The following is a 26,257-nucleotide window of genomic DNA, read 5'->3' as shown; positions in this document are numbered from 1 at the left end:
CCTGCAGGGATCCGCCCAGATAGGTGGGGCCAGGGGCAGGGTGAGTTGTGAGAGGTGGCCCAGAGCAATGGCGGCGACCACCACCACAGCCAGTCCTGCTTCCACAGCTCCCTCCCCTTTGCAGGAACTAGTTGAGCTGCAAATCTGTGTCTGCGGTCCACAGTTCTCAAAGCAGCAAATATTCTGTCCTTTGATCCGACACTGCTACTTTATCGCTTCTAGCACCGGGCAGGTGGGGGCGGGGCGAGCTCTGGGAGGGTAGGGAGGGGGCGGCTAGTCTCCGTGCCTAAGGCTTTCGTTCTCCGCTCGGCAATGAGGGCTTAAACACCGATTTCAGCCCTCTTCCCTCAGTCTTTGCTGCCAGGAGCGTTGGGTTCAGCGGTTTTGTATGCTGCCCCCTCAGCCCTGTGGGCCGTAAGCGGAGCCCTAGCAGTCCGAGTCCTTCCCTCTCCCGCAGCTGCGGAAGATCGGGCTCCGAGCACTGAGCTAGGTCTGTGTCCTGCGCCCGCACGGCTCCATCTCCGCACTTCTCCTCTCCCTCCTCCCCCGCTCGCGCGATTCACCCACCTGGAGGTGAATTCAGTACTGGGCCTCTTCGTCTTGCCTGTCTGCTGTGCAGGGAGTCCTTTGTGGAGTTATTGTTGTCTGATTCGTTGTAAATTCCAGGGGAGCATTACAGAGGCTCACCTCACGCCGCCATTTTTTTCCCCTGCTCATGCCTTTTATTTTTATTTATTTTTTTCTTGTCTGATTGCTGTGGCTAAGACTTCCAATGCTATGTTGAATAAAATTGTTTAAAATGGGAATCTTTATCTTATTCATGATCTTAAGGAGAATGCTTTTTCCTCTTGAGAATGATGTTAGCTGTGGGTTTATCATATTCGTGTATGGCTTTTATTATGTTCCTTCTATTTCTACTTTGCTGAATGTTTTTAATAATAAATGAATCCTGGATTTTGTCAGATGTTTTTTCTGCATCTATTGATATGATCATATGATTTTATTCTTTCATTTTGTTTATGTGGTGTATCATGTTAACTGATTTGCAAATAACAAACCAACTTTGCATCTGAAGAATAAATCCCACTTGATTGTAGCATATGATCTTTTTAATGTATTGCTGAATTCGGTTTGCTAATATTTTATTGAATATTTTTGCATCTATGTTCATCAGGGATATCAGTCTTTAATTTTCTTTTTATGTAATGTTTTTTGTGTGGCTTTGGAATCAGGGTAATGGTGGCCTTGTAAAATGAGCTTGGGAGATTTCCCTCCTCTTGAATTTTTCAAAATAGTTTGAGAAGGATTGGTGTTAATTCTTTTTTGAATGTTTGGTAAAATTCACCTGTGAGGCCATCCAGTCCAGGGCCTTTGTTTGGTGGGAGTTTTTTGATTACCAATTTCATTAGAAGTAATCAATTGGTTCAGATTTTCTGTTTCTTCTTGATTCAGTTTTGGAAGTTTGAATGTTTTTAGGAATTTATTCATTTCTTCCAGATTGTCTAAATTGTTGGCATATAATTGTTTGTAATATTTTCTCATAATCTTGTATTTCTGTGGTGTCAGTTTTCACATCTCCTCTTTCATTTCTGACTTTATTTATTTGAGTCGTCTCTCTTTTTTTCTTGATGAGTCTGGTTAAAGGTTTATCAATTTTATTTGTGTTTTCAAAGAACCCACTCTTAGTTTCATTGATTTCATTTTTGTATTTTTTAAATTTTATTATTTATTTATTTTTTAATTAGTTTCAGGTGCACAAAACAAAGTAATACTCACACTGTGTCAACTCCCCTCCCCCCATCCACTATCCCTCTGACATCGCACATAGTCATTACATTTCCACTCTCTCTATTCCTAATGCTGTACTCCGCTTCTTGTAAGTGTATGTGTGTGTGTATATATATACATATATATATATATATGTATGTATGTATGATGTATGTATGTATATATGTGTATGTATGTATGTATGTATGTATAAACTTATAGTTGACATTCATTATTGTTGAGCTTCAGCTTCAGGTGTAGAGTGCAGTGATCAGGCATCTACATCATCCCTGAGGTGGTCTCCCTAATGAGACAAGTGTCCATCGGATACCCTACAAAATCTTTACAACATTATTGATTACATTCTCCAAATTAACTTTTGTAATCCCCTGGCAATCTTGTGGTTACCGACTGTTTTCTAATCCCCTCAGCTTCCCCCTTATCCCCCCCATCTATCAACCCTCAGTTTTTCCTCTATGTCTCCAAAACTGTTTCTGATTAGTTCATTCACTTATTCTTTTCTTTAGATTCCACATGTAAGTGAAATTATATAGTATTTGTCTTTCTCTGTCTGACTTATTTCATTTAACTTAATGTTCTCTAGGTCCATCCATGTTGTTGCAAATGCTAAGATTTCTTTCTTCTTTATGGCTGCGTAATACTCCATTGTATAAATGTACCACAGTTTCTTAATCCAGTCGTCTACCAATGGGCATTTCGGTTGTTTCTATGTCTTGGCTATTGTGTTTAGTGCTGCAATAAACATGGGAGTGCATAAATATTTTTGAATTAGAGTTTTGGATTTCTCCGGATGGATACGTGGAATTGATGGATCATAAGGTAGTTCCATTTTCAGCTTTTTGAAATAATTCCAGACTATTTTCCATAGTGGCTGCACCTATCTGCAATCCCACCAACAGTGCACAAGTGTTCCCTTTTCTCCACATTCTCACCAGCACTTGTTGTTTGTTGATTTATTGATGATAGCCATTTTGACTGGGATGAGGTGGTATCTCATTGTGGTTTTTATTTGCATTTCTCTGATGGTTAGTGAGGTTGAGCATTTCTTCATATGTCTGTTTGCCATCTGTATGTCCTTTTTAGAAAAATGTCTCTTCATGTCCTCTGATCATTTTTTAATTGGATTGTTTGTGTTTTTGGAGTTGAATTGAGTGAGTTTTTTACAATTTGTGATATTAACCCCTTATCAGATATATCATTGGCAAATATCTTTTCCCATTCAGTAGGATCCCTTTTAATTTTGTTGATTATTCCCTTTGCTGTGAAAAAACTTTTTAGCTTGATGTAATCCCACATGTTTATTTTTTCTCTTACTTCCTTTGTGCGAGGAGATATATCAGTAAAAATCTTACTCCGGGTAATGTCTGTGAAGTTTCTTCCTATATTTTCTTCTAGGAATTTTATTATTTCAGATCTTACATTTAAATGTTTAAGCCATTTTGAATTTATTTTTGTATATGGTGTAAGGAGGTGGTCCAGTTTCATTTTTTTGCATTTGTTTGTCCAGGTTTCCCAGCACCATTTATTGAATAGACTGTCTTTCCCCCACCATAAAGTCTTGCTTCCATTGTTGTAGATTAAATGGCCATATAGGCATGGATTTATTTCTGAGCTCTGTTCTGTTCCATTGACCTATGTGTCTGTTTTTATGCCAGTACCATGCTGTTTTGATTACTGTAGACTTGTAGTATATTTTTGTATTTCTTTAAAACTCTATTTAATTTATTTCCTCTCTGATGTTTATTTCCTTCATTCTACTCACTTTGGCTTTTGTTTGCTGTTCTTTTTCTAGTTCTTTTAAATGTAAAGTTAGATTATTCACTTGAGATTTTTCTTGTTTCTTAATGTACACCTGCATTACTATGTATTTCCCTGTTAGGACTGCTTTCACTGTCCCATAAATTTAGGTTGTTGAATTTTAATTTTCTTTTGTCTCAAGGTATCTTATTTTTTATAATTGAGGAATATTGTGGAACAGTGTGTTTTTCCAAGATGTCAAGTCATTGTTTTCAATCTAGTTGTGGAGGTTGCAGCTCACTGGCCATGTGGGACTCGAACCGGTGACCCTGGTGTTATGAGCACTGCACTCCAACCACTGAGCCAGTGCACCTGCAGCTCAGCTCCAAGCTAAAGCTGTTGTCTCTCACTTGCCCATGTAGGGATCGAACCAACGACCTTGGTGCTATGAGCACCACGCTCTAACCACTGCCGGTTGCCCACTGGCAGCTCAGCTCCAAGCTCAAGCCCGTGTTTTCAATCTAGTTGTGGAGGGCACAGTTCACTGACCCATGTGGGACTCGATCCGGCAATCTTGTTGTTAAGAGCTTGCACTCTAACCAACTGATCCATCCGGCTGCCCCTCAAGGTATCTTTTGATTTCTTCCTTGATCTCATTGTTAACCCATTCATTGCTTAGGTAGCATGTTATTTAACTTCCATGTTTGGGTGTTTTTCAGTTTTCTGGGGGTTTTTTTGTTTGTTTGTTTTTTGTTTTCTGTAGTTGATTTCTAATGTCATACCATTGTGGTTGGAGAAGATGCTTGATATAATTTTAATCTTCTTAAATTTATTGAGAATTGAGTTGTGGCCTAACATGTGGTCCATCTTGGAAAATGGTCCATGTCACTTGAAAAGAATGTATATTCTGCTGTTTTGGGGTGAAATGTTCTAAAAATATCAATTAAATCCATTTGGTCTAGTGTGTCATTTAAATCAATTGTTTCCGTGTTGATTTTCTGTCTGGAAGATCTGTCCATTGGTGTCAATGGGGTGTTACAGTCCCCCACTATGATGATGTTACTGTTGATATCTCCGTTTATGTTGACAGTATTTGTTTTATATATTTAGGCATTCTTACGTTGGATGTATGGATGTTTACTAGCATTATGTCCTCTTGTTTGATTGATAACTTTATCATTATATAATGTCCTTTTTTTGTCTCTTATAGTCTTTGTTTTAAAGTCTATTTGGTGTGATATAAGTATTGCTCCAGATTTTGTTCTTTGTTTGTTTCCACTTGCATGTAATATCTTTTTTCATCCCTTTGCTTTCAGCCTATGTGTCTTTCAGTCTGAGGTGGGTCTTTTGTAGACAGCATATGTATGGGTCTTGTTTTCTTATCCATTCAGTCAAAAGACATAGGTCTTTTGATTGGAGCATTTAATCCATTTACATTTAAAGTGATTATTGATAGGTACATAATTATTGACATTTTATTATGCATGTTTTTGATTTGTGCTTGTTTGTTTGTTTTTCCTCTTCTACTTAAAGAAGTTCCTTTAACATGTCTTGTAATACTGGCTTGGTAATATTTGCTTTTCCTTGTCTGAGAAGCTCTTTATCTTTCCTTCAGTTTTAAATGATAGCCTTGCTGGGTAGAGTAGTCTTGGTTACAGCCCTTGCTTTTCATCACTTTGAATATTTCCTGCCACTCCCTTTGTGTTTGCAAGGTTTCTGTTGAGAAATCATTTGATGGTCTTATGGGCATTCCTTTGTAAGTAACTAGTTGTCTTTCTCTTGCTGCTTTTAGGATTCTCTCTTTTTCTGTAAACTTTGCCATTTTAATTATAAAGTGTCTTGGTGTGGGCCCATTTGGGTTCATCTTGTTTGGTACACTCTGCACTCCTGACCTTGTATTTCTATTTTCTTCACCAGGTTAAGGAAGTTTTCAGTCATTATTTCTTCTAATAAATTCTCGATCCCTTGCTCCTCTCTTCTCCTGGTACTCTTATGATAATAGTGTCGTTAAACTTGATGTTGTCCCAGTATTCCTTAAACTATCTTAATTTTTTTTTAATTCTTTTTTCTTTTTATTGTTCCAATTGGGTATTTTCTGCTATATTTTCTTCTGAATTGCTGGTTCAATCCTCTGCTTCATCTAATCTGCTGTTGATTCCTTCTAGCGTATTCTTCATTTTGGTTATTGTATTCTTTATTTCTGAGTGGTTCTTTTTTAGAGCTTTTATATCCTTCTTCATGCTTACTCTCTCTTTGTAGAAGTTCTCACTAAGTTTCTTAAGCATTCTTTATAACCAATATTTGTAACTCTGTCTCTAGTATGTTGGTTGCCTTTATTTCATTTAGTTCTTTTTCTGGAGTTCTCTCCTGTTCTTTTACTTGGGACTTGTTTCTTTGTTTCCTCAGTGTGGCTGTCTCTCCATGTTTGTTTCTATGTATTAGGTAGACCTTTTATGTCTCTCAGTCTTTACCTGGTGGCCTTATATAGTAGGTGTCCTGTGTGAGCCAGTGGTGCAGTATCCCTGATCACCTGTGTGTGTCTTCCAGGAGTGTCATTTGTGTGTGTTGTATGTATTCTCCTGTTGTAGTTGAGCCTTGATTACTTTTGGCACATCAGTGGGTGGGATTGACTTTTAGGCTGACTGGCTGTGAGGATTGGCTTCACAGACAGCGTGTGAGCTGCTATATGGGGGCTGACCCTTCAGAGATGGATTTGTTCCAACAGGCTATTGTGCCTATTAAGACGACCCTTTGGGTGTGCTGCTTGTGGAGCTAACTGGTCAGTGCTCTGGTATGATCTGAGGCTGGCTGCAGGGTGTTTTGTTTCTGGTTCCTCTTGGGAGGGGCTCCTGTGCAGGCCAATTTCAGACTTGCCTGTGACCTGCCTGGGGCTATCTGGTAGGAGCTACAAAGCTATATGCAGTTGGATGCTGCCTGTGCTGGACCTAGGAGCATGTGTGGGTGGCCTCACTGTGAACCAAGGCCAGCTGGTACCAGTATTGGGTCTGGGGCAGCTTAGCAAGAGGCCCAGAGCCCCACACCCCAAGCCTGTTGCCACCTGCTGGATGCTTATAATGCTCAGCCACTGAAGGAGCCTCCTTAGGTGCCTGGGCCAGGTTGATTGACTTAGTGTTGACAGTGCCCCTGGCGATGCCTCCCAGTTGGGAGGACAGGGTCCCAAGGAGTCACCGTGTGTGGCCAGTGGTTTTCACAAAGTTAATGCACATTCAGTTTTTGTGCCAGTGCTGAGCCTGTAGCCACTCTAAAAAACACCCTGAGAACACTGTGGCCAGCTGCTGATCACCTCAGGCCTGTAGATCCTTGAGAGCCACCAAGAAAGAACACAACATGAGCTGGGCGGTGACAGCCCATCACCAAAAGTTTCCCAGGCCACTGTAGGCTTCCCACCTCTGTAGAAGCCCCCTGCAGCCCATGGAGTGGGGCTGGCCACTCAGGAGCCAAGAGTGTTTTGGGTAATGCCACATCAGCTGGGTGGGGTAGGGCCCCAGGGAGTTACCAAGGTGGTGTGCACATGGATTTTACCAGACCAATGCAGTCTCAGATTTGACCCTGTGGAGGAAGGTTCAACACAGGAAAGATGGGTCAGGCCCAGTTAGCCTGTAGGTTTACATGTGAAGCAGGCTCCACACAAGGATAATGGCAGCTGTTCCTATAACACTTGCCCTGAAGCCACACAGCCGTGTCTTTCCCTTTATGTCTCTGGCACCCCTCGAGTTGCTGCCAGAGCCCAGGGTGAGTGTTTGCAAGCGGTGAATCTGTGCATGGGACCTTTAAAAGGATGTCTGGATTTCCAGCTGCCTTCCATCTTACTGGGATGGATGGATAGAATCCTTACTTATTTTCACAGCCAGATGTTTTGGGGACTCCTCTTCCTGGCAAGGAACCTCTGGGCTGAAAAGCTTTGTGTGGGCCTGGGACCCCTCACTCTTCAGGGGGGACCTCCACCACCAAGGTGTCCCTCCTTGTGCTCTACCACTACTTGTGGGTTTGAGGTCAACCCATTTGCATCTCCACCTCTCCTACCAGTCTTGATGTGGCCTCTTTTTTATATCCTTATTTACAGGTGTTCTGTTCAGCTAGTCCTTAGATAATTCTTGAGGTTGATTGTTCTATAATTTAGTTGTAATTCTAATGTGATCATGGGAAGCAGCAGATACAGCTTTTATCTATTCCGCCATCTTGGCCCTTCTTGCAAGAATGGTTTACTTTTGTTTTTGTTTCTTCCTCATCTTTCATTTAGTCCTTGGCCCATTGTAATCTGGCCTAGTGAACTCATTAGACTTCCCATCTCAGGAAATGGTACTCTATCTATCTTGTCACCTGTGATACAAATTTGGGATCTTGATATCTACTGCCAAGTTACTTTCTAAAAAGGTTTGTGCAGGTTTGTTAAATAGTTGATTAGTCAGAGAGCTCCAGGTAACTTCATATCTTTAAAATGTTCCTCTTTCCATGCTTAATAGTTTTATTAGAAACTGTGTGACTTGTTTTTGGAGTAATCAGAACCTCTTTCTCTTTCCTGGGTAAGCTCTTGGTATAAAATTGTGATTTTCTTTTATCTGATTTTTTCCCCATTTTAATTTTGCTATTCTACAGACAAGAAACATGGGTAAGCTCAGAAAATATCTGCTTCATTTTCTATTATAAACTACAGGTAAACACAGTTACTTTATTCTAAGCATTCAGACATATACCCAACTACTTCTTCCTGTTAGAATTAAATCAAATAGTGGCTTTCCTTACATTGCTTCCCCTACCTTCTAAAATATGGAATTGATAGGAAGGCAAATTAAAATTTTGTCAGTTTATTTTAAAAGTTGAAAAATACATAAATATATTATACATAAGAAAAATATCAATCAATCAATCAGAATTTATTAGGCAATCCTCTGTTAGCAGACTAAACTACCACCTAAATACCCCAAATTGTATTACAATGTCTTTGCATTAGTTTTGTAATCTCTGTTTTAGTAAAACTAATTTATCTTTCTTTTTCATTTTGTGAATGGATTATAGAATTCTTTCAGATAACTAAAGTATCTTTTTTTCCATATTTTATGGTCAATCACGCATTCTTTCTAGTGCTTCTACCTTCAGGTTTATGTTGCTTTTTCGGGCTACTTTTTCATTAGGTATTTCATAACAAAATTCACTCTTCCTTTGCTATTTTCAAGCATGTGTCTCAGCCCATCTAAGGCTGCTGGAGTTAAATTTCAATGTTTCCCTTAGCTGATTTGCACTGATTTATAGGTATATGAAAATTTGAGTGCTATACCCAACACTCTTATGTTGTTTCTTTTGAGAATTCTTGGGCACCTCTTCCATTTGGTCTGCTTTCTATGTCATAATACTGATTCATGTATTCAGGACCCAGCCATAATCCAGAGCTCCACTGACCCAGTTTGGGCACATTACAAGTATCATATTTAAAAAACATTGTTCATTGGCTGTAATTAAGCAGTAATTCAAATTTCTACTTGAAGTCTCTCAAAAGATGTTAAAGGGAATCCAATTTATCAGCTATAGTAACACCTCTTATAACCCCCTTTCCTGCCTTTTTCAGTCTTCTCAAACCATGCCATCCATCTGATGCCCAGAGATTCTCACTCTTTTGAGTCTTCATATTGTGTAGCATCACTATTTCTTAAACCAACCTGAGTGGCCCTTGTTTGTTTATCTCCTTTCCTCCCTATCAGTTCAGTCCAAATGAATCTTAAGGAGTAAGCAAGAGGAAGAAACTAAACAGGGAGGAAAAGTATAAAAAATATTTTTGATTACTAGAAAGTCATGAAGAGAAGAAGACTGGGAACACTTATGTATATATTTTGTCTCATTCATTCATTCATTCATTCATTTTATACCAAACACCAAATGTGAGCCAAGTATTGTGGGGATTTAAAATTGAGTAACACTTGGCTTTTGCCTTTGAGAAGCTCACTATCTTAGTGACTGTCAGTTATAATTTTTCCCTCTTACTCACACTTCAGTTTGAAGTTCTTTTGAGCATGTTGAAGAAACCCTGGCCAAAACTGATCTCATTGCCCTTATCAAGTAGATTTCATTTTCACAAGGAGAAAAAATGCAAATTACTACTGGGTCTGGATTATGACTTCAGTCTATATGCTTTGTATTCTTCATTTCTCATTATTCTCATCCTTATTCCTCCTTCCCCAGGGAATCTTCAGGGAAATTCTCTGGTCTTACAGTGGTGCTGGGGCCTCTCTTTCATATTATCACATGTCCCAGGCCAGAGACCTAGTTCTGTGTCTTTTTTTGTGTGTATACTAATGTCTTTTACTTTTAGGCCATTAGGCTTCAAGTGTAAGCCTCTTCAGAAGCTGCTATTATTTTTTGGATTTAAGGCTTCTTCTTCTATACTCTTCACTCTTTCATATTCACATACAGGCACTCATTTCTAAAAATTATGTCTGGTTCTTATTTTACTGCTGTTTTGGTACAATAAAATAAGTTCAATAGTCAGGCAATTGTTAAACATCTCAATAATTTAGGCATAGTACTTGGTGTTATGGATACAAAATAATATAGGAAATAATAATGAAACAACAATAATACATGACACTTATTGAATGCTTACTAATCTTCCAAGTGGTATTCTAAACACTTTATTTGTATGGATTATTTGTATTAGTAAATTGTATTCTAAGCATTTTATTTGTGTAACTCTGTATTAGTTAAGTTTCTTCAGAGAAACAGAGCTAATATTTTGCCATATATAATGCGTACTTCTTTGCCCAGATTTGTGAGGGAAAAATAAAGACTTGCATTATACATGGCTAGTACTAATTCTGTATCTACATAAATGTTCTGATTCTTTTATTCATGCTTATGAGTTAAAAAAGTAACTCTAGAAATCAATAACGATATCTGTATGCAAAATAATACCCTGGAATATGGTAATCAGTTTTGTTGAACTTATGACAAACTTGTAACAACAGATTTCTTGGCCTTCTATGATGTATAAATATCATAAATTTGTTACCAGTACATAAAATTTCTTGTACTTTGTATCTGTTCTTATGTTTTGTAATGATATGTTATATAAAATTTCTTGTACCATAATATGTTAAAAAATAAATGCTAAGCCTCCTTTATAATACAAAAAACAAGTACCTAAATGCAAACAAATAAAAATTTGAATTAAAAAATTAAAATAAAAGATTTTTTCCCCTGAAAGTTTGGGCCAAAAACATGGGTGCACATTATACATGGGAGCGAATTATGCATGATAAAATATGGTATATATAAATATGTAGAAAGAGATTTATTATAAGGAATTGGCTCATGTAATTATGGCATATATTATATATTATGGTACATAAGCATAATGAATATTATGTAATTCTCTATCTAGAGAAATTTCATGATCTACCATTCACAAGATGGAGGCCCAGGAAAGATGGTGGTGTAGTTTCAGTCGAAATCCACAGGACTGAGAACTATAGGAGCCAATGTTGTAAGGCACAGTCTAAGTCTGAAGGTCCAAGAACTAGGAGTGCTAATGTCCAAGGGTAGGAAAAGATGGATGTTTCAGCTCAGGCAGAGAGTAAATTGACACTTCTTCCACCTTTCTGTTCTATTTAGGCCTTTTAAGGGTTGGATGATGCCCACTCACATTAGTGAGAGTGAACTTCTTTTTTTTTTTTTTGAGGGTGATCTTCTTTACTCAGTCTACCAATTCATGTTAATCTCGTCCAGAAACACCCTCACAGACACATTCAGAAATAGTGTTTTACCAACTATCTGGGCATCCCTAGCCCAGTTAAGTTGACACATACAATTAACCATCACAAACTATGAGATAAGCACTAAAACAAAAGCAGAGAGGCTAAGTAACATGTTCATAGTTATATGCTAGTGAATGACAGAGCCAGGATTTGAACCAAGGCAATCTGATTCCAGAGCCCCTGCTCTCAACCACCATCCTATAATGGAAAGTGAAATAGACTCATAGGACTCAATGTTTTTGTCCTTAGGATACTTACAGTCTGGTGATACAGATAGTAGACATTAAACAGATCATTTCAATATAATAAATGCTAAGATATAGAAATACACAAGATGTGTCTTTCCTTCTTCCTTCATTCACCACCAAAGTATAATGATTCCAAAAAGGCCATCCTGGTGGTTGGCTGTGACTCCTTACTGAGAAATAAAGACGTGGTTAATTGTGGGTTGTACTGTTTTACTGAGCATATATCTGACACTTGTTGGAGAGTCTGCAAGGATGACCTAGGGCAGTAGTTCTCCACTCGAATGGTGATGGGGAGATTCCCCCGCCCCCACCCCGGGGACATTTGGCAGTGTCTGGAGATATTTTTGATTGTCATAACTGGGGAGATGCTAGTGGCATCCAGTGGGCAGAGACCAGGGGTGTTGCTAAGCATTCTACAATGCACAAGGTCAGCCCCCTACATCAAATAATTATCTGGACCAAAATATCAATAGTGCCAAGATTGATAAACACTGATCTATTGTCACCACTTCTATTAATCCACATGAAAACAATTAACAGAATAAGAACAAGTCTAGAATACACAAGTATGTCTATTGATTTTAAAATCCTGAAGAGAATGTCCTGGTAGGCTGTATGCTCCAAGAAACCAGAGACACTGTGTACATTGCTGATGTCAGAGCCTAGCACAGAGCCTAGCACAGGCACATAGTGGTTGTTCAAATACTATTGCTTAGACTGAATTGATTATGTCACAGAGATTATAAAGTATAAATGGCCCAATCAAATCAGAAGCATTGTGGAAATGAATGCTTAGGTGTGTCTGCATATGCTCCAGGCACAGGGTAAGTGCTTAATAAATATGTGTTGAATAGATAGATGGATGGTTGGAAGGATTAATGAATAGAAACTTGAAAGTCCTGGGACATAGGCATTTTCGTCTTTCGCCATTGAGGAGAATGCTTTTGGAAATGATAGATGCATCAGAAGAGAACAACTAGGTATATGTATGATGTTGAACAGGATGACTCAGTTTTTGTGTGAGAGTGTATAAGACTGGAGTAACATAAGTCATATTTTCTCTTTCCTCTACCGTTAGCTTCTTTCTATTGATCTTTCTCAGCCTATACAGTCATGTGTTGCTTAACAACAGTGACACGTGGTGAGAAATGTATCATTAGGCATTTCATCATTGTGTTAACATCATAGAGTGCACTTACACAAACCTAGATGGTATACCCTACTACACATCTCAGTTATATGGCATATAGCTTATTGCTCCTAGGCTACAAACCTGTACAGTATGCTACTATACAGAAAAATTTCAGAACATAGAAAAGATAAAATAAAAATATGGTATAAAAGATGGAAAATGGTGCACCCATTAGGACACTTACCATGAATGGAGCTTGTAGGACTGGAAGTTTCTCTGAGTGAGTCAGTGAGTATGTGGTGAATGAATGTGTGAAGTCCTAGGATATTACCGTCCACTACTGTAGACTTTATAAACGTTGTATGTACACTTAAGCTACACTAAATTTATAAAACAACATGAGATTAAATCAAGCAAAGAGAATATGATGCAATCAAGAAACACAATATGAGGCTGCTGGAAGTGTAACAGCATACTGTTTTACAGGAAATGTTTTTATAAGTACAAAGCATATACTCTAAAATAACAATAAAAGGTATCATATTATAAATATATAGACGAGTAATATAATCTATTATTATCAAGTATTATGTATTGTACATAATTGTATGTGCTATACTTTTATACAACTGGCAGTACAGTAAGTTTGTTTACACCAGCATCACCACAAACACGTGAGTAACGGGTTGTACTACAACATTAAGAGAGCTATGATGTCACTAGTTGATAGGAATTTTTCAGTTCCATTATAATCTTATGGGACCACTGTTGTATATGCAGTCCATCAGTGACTGCAGCATTGTTTTGTAGTGCATGAATGAGTAGTTCTCCCTTTCCACAGAGCCAATAGGCCTCCCTTCATCTTGCATCTTCTAGCTATCTTCTTTCTCATTACCTTAAGTAAACCTGTTTTCTTTTTTAGAGCTGAGGCTTACGCAATTTGGGGTACCCTCATGAAAGAAAGAACAGAACTGTAAATACAAATGAGAACAAAAATGAATTTAGTTAGAATGAGAAAAGAAATCCCAATATATAGCAAGTTTTAAAAAGCTGACAAATAGGGCTGGCCTGGTGGCTCAGGCAGTTAGAGCTCCGTGCTCCTAACTCTGAAGGCTGCCGGTTCAATTCCCACATGGGCCAGTGGGCTCTCAATCACAAGGTTGCTGGTTCAACTCCTGGAGTCCCAGAAGGGATGGTGGGCTGTGCCCCCTGCAACTAAGATTGAACACAGCACCTTGAGCTGAGCTGCCTCCCGATTGGCTCAGTTGTTTGGAGCTCAGGCTCTCAACCACAAGGTTGCCAGTTGGATTCCTCGAGTCCTGCAAGGGATGGTGGGCTGTGCCCCCTGCAACTAGCAAGGGCAACTGGACCTGGAGCTGAGCTGTGCCCTCTACAACTAAGACTGAAAGGACAACAACTTGAAGCTGAATGGCACCCTCCACAACTAAGATAGAAAGGACAACAACTTGACTTGGAAAAAAGTCCTGGAAGTACACACTGTTCCCCAATAAAGTCCTGTTCCTTTCCCCCCCCCAAAAAAATAATAAAATAAAAGATTGAAAAGAAAAAAAAAAGCTGACAAATATTACAAATTTTACTAAAGCCAGAAAAATAGCATACATTTTTGTTAATGAAATGCCTTCATGTTTCTATAATACTTGGCCACTGAATAGCTCTGACTCCCATTCACTTCAAACCTTGTTTCTCCTCTACTCCCCACTTACTGCTGGAAAACTAAATTGAACCATTGGAGAACACAAGTCCTGAGAGGAGACATGACTTGTCATTATTTTATTTGAAAATCTGCTGAGCCAGCCTCAGTTTCCTTTTTCTTTATTTTCTGAGGCAGAACCAAATGAATTATAAGCAACATTCCCTGCCCCCATACCCACTTCTCAATCTCCAAATTTCATTGAATTCACGATTAGGAAGCCAGGTCTTCTGATAAAGATACTCACTGGTCCCAAGCAGAAATCCCTTCCTTCTTATCTGATCCACCAGCCCAGGACAAAATCTGGGCCAGAGGGCATCTCTGCCTTCTCTAAAACGGGTCTCACTCTGACTCTCATTGGCAGGTCATTCAGAACATCCGGTGTTCACGGTCTCCGGCAGCAATGTGAGTCTTCAAATCTCCAATTTGCCTGATAACCACAAAAAGCTCACCTGGTTTTACACTACCAACCAGAAGATTGTAGAATGGGAGTCTAACAAGCCTGAGCCTTACTACTTCAATTCTAAATTTAAGGACAGGCTCACGCTTGATCGTCGAAATGGCACACTCCACATCTATAAGGTCCTGAAAACAGACAGCAGTACCTACGTCCTGAAGGTGTTAAAGGAGGCTGGGGCAGAAGAGGAATGGAAGATCCCACTGGAGGTGTTTAGTGAGTTTGGGGAACCAAAGGGCATGTCTCCACTTTGGAGCCCTGGATGGACCAGTGGGAGGCTTCCTGGAGATCATGGGGGCTCTCTCTGGGAAGAGGAGAGAAAATCCTCAGGACAGGCTTAATTCATTTCTCCTGGAGCGAGCTCCGCTTGGGAGTGAGCCTGGGCCAGCAGAACCGAAACTGATAGCCTTGGGACATTTAAAACCTCTTCTGCTGTTAGTGAGTCTAAACTTGAAGTGAAGGAAAACAATAGAGATGGTTTCCTCTCTATTCTCTTCATGCTTTTCTGTGATCAACCCAGATCAATTCTGAGTTCATCTTAATAATATATCTGGACAAAGACATTATCAGACTTAAGGGAAAGATAGAAGAGGTAAAGGATGGGGCAAGAGCTATTAAGGAGGGCTTTTTACCCTTCAGAATGGATGGGACAAAACCTTCCACTCATAACCCCAGCCTAACCAGTATATGTGGAATGAGGACAAGGACATTCTACTTAGAATCAGACAGACCTGGATTAAAAACTCTGGTCTTTTAGTCACTTACTAGCTGTGTGACCTTGGAAAAAGATCTTAACATCTCTGTGCCCATATTAGGTAAGTTTCTTTTGATGGCAAGTAACAGAAACCAATTCGATGTAACTTGAGCAAAAAAGGAGAATTTATTTAAGAAACTAGGACTATTTAGAACAATTCAAGGAGTTTAGAAGATTCAGGAAGGGCTGAAGGGAAAGAAGAGTGAGAACCAGGGCCAGTCCAGAATCCCCAGCATCCAGAATCTGTGGACTGTGTCTATGGATCTGTGTCATTTACATGACTTATCTCTCAAAGTCTAGACTTTTGTATCTCTCAGTTTAAATTCTCAAGAGACAGAAACTGACTAACCCAACTTCATTCAGGTATGTGTACCTGATCTAAACATTTATGGCCAAAAATGTCAGGTTATAAAGCAGAAACATGTCCTGCAGAGGTTTCTCTGGGATTGAGGTAGGCAATTATTAGAGAAATGGGGCTGGGCAAACATCCAGGAGAGATGTGCATCTCAGAGCCTTGGGTTCCTCATCATATCATGAGGATAATTATGTCTACCTTTTAAGATGTTATGAGAATCAAAGTAGATAATTTTTTTTATTAAATTTATTGGAGTGACAATTGTTAGTAAATTTACATAGATTTCAGGTGTACAATTCTGTATTACATCATCTATAAATCCCATTGTGTGTTCACCACCCAGAGTCAGTTCTCCTTCCATCACCATATATTTGATCTCCCTTACCCTCATCACCCACCCCCCACCCCCTTACCCTCTGGTAACCACTAAATTATTGTCTGTGTCTATGAGTTTTTCTTTCTCATTTGTTTGTCTTGTTCTTTTGTTGTTTTTGGTTTATATACCACATATCAGTGAAATCATAGGGTTCTCTGCTTTTTCTGTCTGACTTATTTCACTTAGCATTATACTCTCAAGATCCATCCATGTTGTCACAAATGCTCCTATATCATCTTTCCTTAATGCCGAATAGTATTCCATTGTGTATATATACCACAACTTCTTTATCCATTCATCTAAAACAGTGCAAATAAGAAGTGTTGTATATATATATATTCGTGCCCCACTAGCCAGACGGTCTCTATTTTAACAGCCTATGTCCCTTCTTCTCACTTTCTCCATGTCATATGCCCTGAAAATTCAGGAGGTCCTGGGAATAGGAAAGAGTCAAAGTCTCTTACAGTGGTGTTTAAAAAAAAAAAACAAACCCAAATTTATATCATTTACCAATTTCTGTGGTAAATACTCCTATACAGCCAATTCCCAGCTACTAGTGGTTATACCATCAGCTTGCAAAGTTTCTGAATATTTTAAAATCCACAAGCTTGTTTGGCTTCAGCACATTTGCCTGAAGATAAGACCCTCAGGATGTGATTAGCAGAAGAATTATCCTTTAGTTCAGCCCAAGAATTTCTGACAGCTCAAAGGGGACGTCTTGGAACCAGACTACCCCAGCTGGTTCAGTAAATCCCACCCACAAAGTACCCAGTGCTGTGCTGCTCACCGTGGGAAATGCGGAAGTTGTGTAAGACATGAGGCTAGACCACAGGAAACGGAGAAAAAAAAAACGGTATAAAAATGCTCAGTTAGAGTGTACAGGGGGAGTTGAGGAATCTGAGAGGGTTTCATGGAGGAGATGAGTCTGGATTTCAGGATGCCAGCCTGGTAGAGCTCCTCTTGCCCCTCATACACATATAACCCAGAGGCAAACTCTGATCTGGTCAATTGTCTGCCACATTTTAATCCTGTGACATCTGAGTTGCACTGATGCTGCAAATGGTTTACCCTTGACCAGAATGAAAAGACCCCAGAGGATTTCAAGTTACATGACCCTAGCAAAGGAAAGAGCAGATGCTAGGATTACCTTTTCTCCCATCTGGCAGCAGGACAACAGTAGAAATCATGATGTGCCCTCCAACATGCATATAACACTTACACTCTGCAGAAAGCATTTCCCCATGGACAATGACATTTTATCTTACTGACACTGTACTATGAGGTAGAGTCATTTTAAAAATGAGAAGGAAATTCAAGAAGTTGATTATCTTGCCTAATGTAACTCCAACAGAGCCAGGTCCAGGATCTAGGCTGGTCTCAACCCAGCTAGTATTTTGTCCTTTCTATCTCTTAAGTGCTCCATCCATTTATCCATCCATCCATCCACCCATCCATCCGATGCTTATAGAATACCTGCTATGTGGCAGGCACTGCACTAGACACTGAGATATCAAAGTTAACAGATATAATGCTGACAGATGCTGGGGGTTACATGAAGTTCTCTTCTGTAGTTCTGCCAGAGTCCAGAAAAGGGCTTTGCCATGTGCAATGCAATGTGTCTCTTACCCTAACACTCTTGCTGAATCTGAGCACAAGAGCCCTTGAAGGACCGATGGGCCAAAATGCCAACAGCAGGCCACTGCCAGAGAAGGGGCCCTGAGCAGTTCAGACAGCTGGGATGCTAAGCCTGACACCAGCGGATTTCTCTACAAACATACTGCTGTGCTGTTCTTTCTGGCCCACAGATGGGCAGAAATCCATTTTGTTTCTGGGTGCATAGCTCCCCCTGCTGGACTCAGTTTAGTTTCACCCAAGGAGTAGCTTTTTCAGTTTGAAGCCTTCCTGAGGGCAAAGCTGCTTACTGACTCCCTGTCTAGGGGCTTCTTGTCCATGACTCCACTTCTGGAAACATTCAGCCCCTCCCTAGTTTCCTTTGTACTTTCTTGGCCAAACCCTCACAGCATAAATGCCTCATAAATGCATAAATCCATCGTTTCATCTTATAACATCCTCCTTGTCTTCAGATCCTGTACCTAAGCCTGACATAAGAATTGAGAAGATACAAGAAGTGAACAACAGCTGTTATCTGATCCTGTCATGTGTGATCTTCAACCAGTCTCTCAATTATACCTGGTATAGGGACTCAGGGCCCGTTCCAAAAGAGCTCCAGAGTGGTGTGCTTGAAATCACCATCAAGCCACAAAACTACTCCAGGTTTTACACCTGCCAAGTCAGCAATCCTGTGAGCAAGAGCAGTGATACAGTCTACTTCACTTCAACCTGTAAACTGGGTAAGAAATTTTCCTAAGGGAGATGAGGTGGGCACTAGTTTTCTCTTGAATGAAGAAAGGTATAGAGATCTTATTCAGCCTCCTGGCACAGAACTTGGAGGAGAATCAGAAAGGTATCTGGAAGACTTGGGTTCTACTCGTGGCTCTGCTACCACCCACTTACCTTTATGGAGCTCAGTGTCCTCATCTGCAAAGGGCAGTTGTATAGGACATCCCCTTCCCTTGCCCACTGTAATGATGCATAGTCCTAGAATCTGAGGCCAGGGTAATTGTAGGACAATCTGAGATATCAGGGAGGGCAGGGAGAAAGAGGGCAAGTGGGAGAGCAGGCCGCACATTGTTGATCAGTTACATAGAGGGGTTTCTGGTAGACAGCCTAAATCAGCAAAGTGAGTAAGGCCAAGGAGATCAGCATGAGTGAGAACAAGCAGTAAGTAGGAGAGAGAGCTTTATCCTAAGGTAGAGGCTCTCTGCTCTTTCCCAGGTGTGTGCTGCTTAATGAATTTAGACAGGAAAATTCTGGGTTTTATGTTTCATATTCCTCTGTCTCCTTGGATAATCCACTCACTTCAGCATCACTCCTGGCTTTCTATCAAGTGTAAACAGGTCCTATAGTGGGGTAGCTAAGGTTGGGTAGTAAGATCACAGGTTTTGGAGTCAGACACGTGAGATCAATTCTGGAAATGTCATTGACTAGCTAAGCAAGTTACTTAGCTTCTCCAAGTCATGTCCTTCTTAAATAACAGACAAAATAGTAGTGCTTATTTCATGCTGTTGTAAGGACTGAGTGAATCCCTGTCCTTTATAAAATGAGGATGACTGCTCATTTGCAGAAAGGATGAAAACAATAATACATTCATTTTTTTGGAAGGGCTAAACCTATCTTGTCACTTTTTAGCCACCCCAATTATCCTAGAAAAGCATCCCTATTCTCCCTTCCTTATTTTATCACCATTCTCTTTTCTCATTATTTTGTACTTCCTCTTCTCTTTTCTCCTTCTCTTTCTTCTCTGCTCCTCTCCTCAACTCTGCTCTCCTCCCTTCCTCTGTTTTAATTTCCTTCTTTTCCCTTCCTTCCCTATCTCTCTTTTCTTCCCCCTTTTTCCTCCTTGATTCAGATGATTAGTGGGATGGAGAAACAGGAAGGGGTAGTGGTCCTTTTTACCCTAAGGTCAGCTGTGCATAGCATTATATGGTCATCTGTCTATACCTGGAGCTCTGCCTTACCTTGTTTCTGTCCGGTGGAGGACAGTGATTCTTTCCCAGGCCCACAGATGTGCAAGGGAACCTGCAAGCACAGGACTCAGCTGAACCAGTGATAGTTGGGGGGTTTCTGCACTCCACAGTTTACGTCTGGAGAGATTGAGTCAGTTTGGGAAGAAGATGTCCCAGGCACACTGGGGGAATTCATGGAGGAAACACACTCACCTGCTCCCATGACTATGTCCACACCCCCACCCCTTCTCAATGCATTAATCAAGACATCTAAGTGTTTGACATCTAATCAAGACATCGCTTTCTCTTTCAGCCCGATCCTCTGGAGTAGCTTGGATTGCAACGTGGCTACTGGTCATGGTGTCCACCATTCTTGGCATCCCATTGATCTGAGAAACTCTCCTAACTCAAGAGTGAAACTTCAAGACTGCAGGGTCTTGCCTTTGTCAGCAACCATGCTCTTAACCCAGATAGAAGCTCTGGCTCTATGGGATGCAGAAAGTGTGTTGTTGAGGCATCTATAAAGATTTTCAAATTAACTCTTTAAAAAGCATTGTTAATATTTTATTTTATATCACCTAGTTGTTTTCCAACACACATATATAAATACACATATATTCTTCCCACCAAAAAATGTTATTATACTATGCAGTGTTATCTTGTTTAAGTAAATAGTTGAGATGATTGTCAAAGTGGATTCCCACAGTTGCCCCAAATCTGTCAGACAATACCAGCTCCATCAGCCTTAACAAACTGGAACATTGAGATACAAAGGGGAGGAGACTGGGACCATAGGCTCCTGTCAGTGTGCCTGAAGAGTTCATTTGTGCTGTCTCTGACTCTTGCTGTCACATTCATGCCAGACCTCCTTGGGTTCCAGCACTCCCAAATTTCCCCCTCACCAAATTTTGACCTCCTTCCTAGTGGTTTGCTTTCTTCTGGCCTCTCTGAGGAACAAACTCATTAAGTTTCCTGGGAATGTGGCATCAGGCTTACTCCCCAGAACTGAGTATGCAGCTTTACCACATAAAAGAGTCCCTCCCAAGCCTTTCATGGGGAACTGAATTCCCTGTCCTCTTTTCATCATTGTTGCTATGTGGGCAGCTCTTCAATTCCTAGTTGTGTCATGGGATCCTATAAAACCATCAAATTGACAGAATGTTCTCACCAGGGTCTTCCGTTATATGAAGGTAGGAGCACATAGGCCCACTACTGACATAACAACTGAAATTTTTGTTGTGTGTTTTTCTTCTCAAAGGCTCCCCATCGGCCTGTAGCTGAGAGAGTTACTAAAGGGTAGACTCCCTCTTCTGGGAATTGCCCCACCACACGTCACTGCCTTTACACCAAACTAGCCTTCACCACATCTAGTCCTCTCTGATCTGGCAGAGACAATGCTTTGTCTCTGCCAAAACTTTACATTTTCTTGCCGGGCTGTGGTGGTTAATTTTAAGTGCCAACTTGACTGGGTCATGGGGGTATCCAGACATTTGGTCAAACATCATTCTGAGTGTGTCTGTGAGGGTGTGTGTAAAATTAATATTTGAATCAGTAGACTGAATAAAGTAGATTACCCTCTCCACCATGGGTGGGTCTCATTAAATCAGTTGTAGGCCTGAGTAGAACAAAAGGGCTCACCCTCCTGCAAGCATGGAGGAATTCCTCCTGCTTGACTGCTTTCAAGCTGGGACATTTGTTTTTTTCCTGACTTCGGATTTGGACTAGAACTATATCATCAGCTTTCCTGGGTCTCCAGCTTGCTGACTCAGATCTTGGGACTTGTTAGTCTCCATTACTGCATGAGCCAATTCCTTATAATAAATCTGTGTGGTGTGTGTGTGTGTGTGTTTGTGTGTACCTCCTCTTGGTCTGTTTCTTTGGAGAACCCTGGCTAATACATGGTCCAATAGAAAGACTCCTTTTCCTAGTGCCCTGTCATCTAGCTGGAGCCATGTGCTTTGTTTTAGCCAATAGAAAGTGGGAACCATGTGCCTGGTTTCCGCCAATAGGAAGTAAGGGACTCAGGCATGGAGCCACATAATGCAAGGAGACTGGGTCCAAGCTATTGCTGCCTGGTCTGCATTAGACATACATGATAAGAAATTTGGGATTTTGGGTTTTGCCACAAGATAGCCTGGGCTTCCTAAAACACCCACTCTCTCCCTCATCCCAGCCTGCGGTCCCACCTCAACATCACTTCTGATCAGCTTGCATCCTGCAATTAGACCATCTAGGTATCCTTCCTGTTCGCAGTGTCTTTCCTTTTTCTCTCCCTTTTTCTTGGTATAAGGGGAGGTTTTATTGAGGAAACCACACACACATACACACACGCGCACACACACACGCACACACACACACACTCACTCACTCAGGTACTAGCAGAATGAAAGAACATTAACAGGAAAAGAAGAAAGAAATGTCAACTGTATATCTCAAGTCAGTGTGTTCCTCAGTTGCTGGGGAAAAGGCACACCTCTCCAGGCATCATGTTTCTATTGGTTCGTTACCTGGAAACTGAGGCAATCCCACCTTAAACAGCCTAGGTCATAGACAGAAACTGTCCCTGTCTCTCCCATCCCCCAAGGCAGTGCCAGATACATATAATTTGTGGGGCTCAGTGCAAAATGAAAATGTGAGACGCCTTGTTCAAAAAGCAGGGGGAAAAATCATTAAATGTACTAAAATAAAGCTTTTCCCTTTCTTCTACAGCCTCTCTCTACTTGGGATAGTACTTTTTAATTTGCTATTTAATGTTGTTCTAAGAAAATTAAAATTGTAAATTATTATTATAAATTTTACTGTTTATATTTTGCCATGTCAGTTTTGAGTGAAATACAAGAACATTTAATTTCTGTGTGGAATCACTGAAAATATTCAATTCATGTTTTGTGGCTTATACATGCAGATGCATTTTGTTCTTACCAGCACAATGAGAATACTGCAAAACACTAACTTAACTGCTTTTATTTTACTTCTTGATGCACACACATTCCACCAATACTCTATGGAAGACAGTGGCTTCCATAACACAGTTCCTTTGTACTCCTTGTTTAATTGCACAGGTCACATGCCCGTGAATCCGAATTTGCCTGAAGGACACCTGATACCCTAAGCCAAGACAGTGGCTTGTCTGGGAGTTCTAGTATAGAGACCAAGTCTGATTCTCATGTCCTCCCCAACCCCTCATATGTTTTCCTATACATCAGAACTTAGTGGGGTGATTCAGTGAACTTAAGCTATTTGTCTTTGTGCAAAGAAGATATTCCAGCACTTTCCCAAAGTTTTCACGGTGAGATAAAGTCAGAGGACAAGTTGTTCCAGGTGGTCACTCAGCATGCTCTGGCAGCCCTGCAGCACTGCCCTCTGCTGGCTCCACATTTAAGTAAAATTTAACACCTTGGATTAGATCAGATCAGTGCTTCTGAAACTTTGATTATAACTACAGCAAATCATCTGGGGGTCTTATTAAAATGCAGACTCTAAGTCAGTAGGTCTGGGGTGAGGACCAAGAGTCTGCATTTCTAATGAGTTACCAGGAGACTCAGATGCTGCTGCTGTTCATGTACACTGAGCAGAAAGGCACAAGATCTCTCCAGGCTTTCTGCTGTTCTAGGCCTGTCTATGGGAATTGGTTTTCTCTTCCACTTCCTACCTTGCTCGGCTCCTGGCTACCATGCTCCTTCCCTTCTCAAGTTAAAAATTTTAATCGTCCTTCCCAGGTTCCCATGGTCCCCAAGTGCATTGGCTATGCTGCCAGGGACCAGCTTGTCATAACAGGCATCACTAGGTGGCACATGGAATATTTGCAAGGCCAGGAGCTCCTGTGAACTGAGAGAATGCAGCCTTCATATCTGGCAGTGCACAAGGGAACAGCTTGGATTGGGCCCTGGTGGCGGGACCAAGTAGGGTTACACATAAATTAGACCTGGACGCTCAGATCAATAAGTTCATTCATCCCTCACCCATGTTTACTGAGTGCCTTCCCACACCGGGAGCCGAGGCCCTGTGCTGGGAGCTGCTTAATGAGAGCTAACGTTGAGCCTGTCTAAACGCCTGGCACTCTGCCGAGCTCTTTACCCAAATACTCCCCTTTAAGGAATGGGACTGGGTATTGAGAGAAGTCTTTCCAAAATTCTTCATTGGGGTTTTCAATTTTAAGTGGTTTCCTTGACCATATTTATTCTATAAAACTCTTGCTGAGACCAAGGTAGTCTTAGAAAAGTTCCATCTTTTATCCTCATTTCTTGTCCAGGAATAACAGGATCCACCACTTCCAGTGCCTTTGAGCTATTTTCAAGTGCATTTGTTAAAGTGGCAGCCCCTGCACCTGGAGAGGTGTGCTGTCCCCTCCCGCCACCCACTCCTCTCTCCCTCACCATCTCCTCAGAAGACTGCATGGTGGAGGAGGGGACAGATTTAGCCCAGAGCAACCTGCACCAGCTGGAAAGTGGTAACCACAGGCCTTTGTTCTCTTTCACTAGCTGCTTTGTGCAGCCCCCTGTGCTTCAGCTGGGCAAGCTATAGCCCAGTCCCTTTGCCCAGTCCCCTTCTCTTAACCTGAGCTTCTTAGTCGTTCTTCCTCTCTCCTCCACCATCTTCCTCTTTCCACATTTCTATCACTTTCATTTTCTGTTTCCATCATCTTCCTGTCTCTTATTTTTCCTTTCTTCTATTCCACCTCTTCCTGCTGATACATTTCTTTCATAACTCCTGCTTTTTACTTAGCTCTCACCATGCTTGGTTCTGCCTCTGATGTTCCATCTGCCCACAAGGTTCTGATAACCCCTGATAGTTAGTGCCTTGGTTGGTTTCTTTGCCTCCTTAGTGAAATAGAAAATACAATCCTCTCAATAAATGCTTCCCTGCCCAGTGACCTCTGTGTCCGGGAGCCCAGCTTGGACAGAGGCTCCTACAGAGCAGACAGCACAACAAACACATTGGTTCATTGTCTCATCACATAGATATCTGTAATGGGATTCTTGATGGGACTTTTCCCACTGCCTCAAATTTAGAGCTAGGACAAAGAGACTTCACATTCTCGAAAGAGCTACCAATAAGTCAGGGATAGCACTACCTCTAGTAAGGGGCTTAGTAAGGGGTACCCAAACTGATTTTGTTACTCCAGCAATAACCCCAGCATTCTTCACCCCCATTCTATATAAATAGAACACTAGGGAGAGAAGAGAAAATCATCAGAATCAAAATTGTTAGAGTTGAGAGAGACCTGTGGCTTTTCCGTCTCTTCCTCATGAATGAGATCCCCTTTCCATAGTGCTAGATGAAAGGGGTTCCAAAAGCACCACTTGAGAGATTCAAGAAATACAAAAGAAGTGAAGACTAATGTCTTTCTCCCTGGTTGGGCAGTGGATCTTTTGATCTTTCCAAAGGCAGAAACATGGCATTGGAGCGAGATGCAGCCTACACACTCATTGTTTGGCATGGCAAGGATGTAGGACTTTCTACAGAGGACACCGCAGATGGTAGTCCTGGCCGCCAGATAGCCAGATCCCAGCAGCAAGAGGTTGGATGGTACATCATCAGTGGAAGCTGAGTGGGAGGAGGGTCAGGAGAAGCCAAGCCAGAGAACATTTCCCACATGGACACTCTTTAGTGGAGATCTCCCCAACCCCACCAACCGTACTGTGGTTCCCAAAACACTCACACCTATGCTCCATGAAAGAGCCAGTATTCAGAGAAAGCATCCACAGTGGATCAGTATTAGTTAGGGGAACAGAGAAAATCAACAGCATCCAGGTAACAGAAATAGTTTGGCCCTCTCCTCCGGGCCCTAAACCACTTGAGAAGCTGGAACTAGATGAGATAAAATAGGAGAAAGATTAAACCATACCTCCCTCCCTATTATAGATTTTTGGACCATGAGATAAGCTTGAGCTGGAGTGACAGGAAGAGGTTAAAGGGGAGTTTTACATTGAACTGTAGTGTAAAATTACTAGAAGTGATAAAAATGAAACTGAGGGATTTTTCCCAAAACATCCTTAAGTGATGGAAGGCAGATTTGATATAGTGCTGATGTGAGTAGGGAGGAAAGAGCATTCTTTTCTGTTAGCTCCCAACTAACCAAGTTCATACTATTAAAAAAAAAACTGTTTCTATGTATTAAGCAGCTATTATTAATTAAACACCGCTCTAGGTTCAGCACTGAGAAAGACACACACACAGTGCTTGCCTTCATGCAGATTATAGTCTAGTCTGGAAGAGAGCCCTAAGGAAAATTAGTAATTTAATTTCAATTATGACAATGCTGCAGGTGCCAACTATGACAACTGCTCCCTTAAAGAGCTAGTGAGGACTGAGTGAATGTAAATCAGGAAGATTGGATCTGGGTTTGAGGGTCAGAGAGAACTTC

The 26,257-nt window shown here is 40.9% G+C and overlaps 1 protein-coding gene across 1 annotated transcript in view; it reads left to right on the top strand.

Moving 5' to 3' along the window:
- Nucleotides 1-22,840, top strand: part of CD48 (CD48 molecule) — a 44,896-nt gene extending 22,056 nt beyond the window's left edge. The window contains exons 2-4 of the mRNA XM_081025151.1: nucleotides 14,747-15,055; nucleotides 18,409-18,675; nucleotides 20,204-22,840. Coding sequence (XP_080881277.1) covers nucleotides 14,747-15,055; nucleotides 18,409-18,675; nucleotides 20,204-20,283 — 656 coding nt within the window. The 3' untranslated portion in view covers nucleotides 20,284-22,840. The remainder of the gene's footprint in view (nucleotides 1-14,746; nucleotides 15,056-18,408; nucleotides 18,676-20,203) is intronic.
- The last annotated feature ends 3,417 nt before the right edge of the window (nucleotides 22,841-26,257 follow it).

This window comes from Rhinolophus hipposideros, assembly GCF_964194185.1.
Source record: "Rhinolophus hipposideros genome assembly, chromosome: 19".
NCBI lineage: Eukaryota > Metazoa > Chordata > Mammalia > Chiroptera > Rhinolophidae > Rhinolophus > Rhinolophus hipposideros.
The sequence above is the reverse complement of the archived record's forward strand: the minus strand, read 5'-3'. Positions and strand labels throughout refer to the sequence as shown.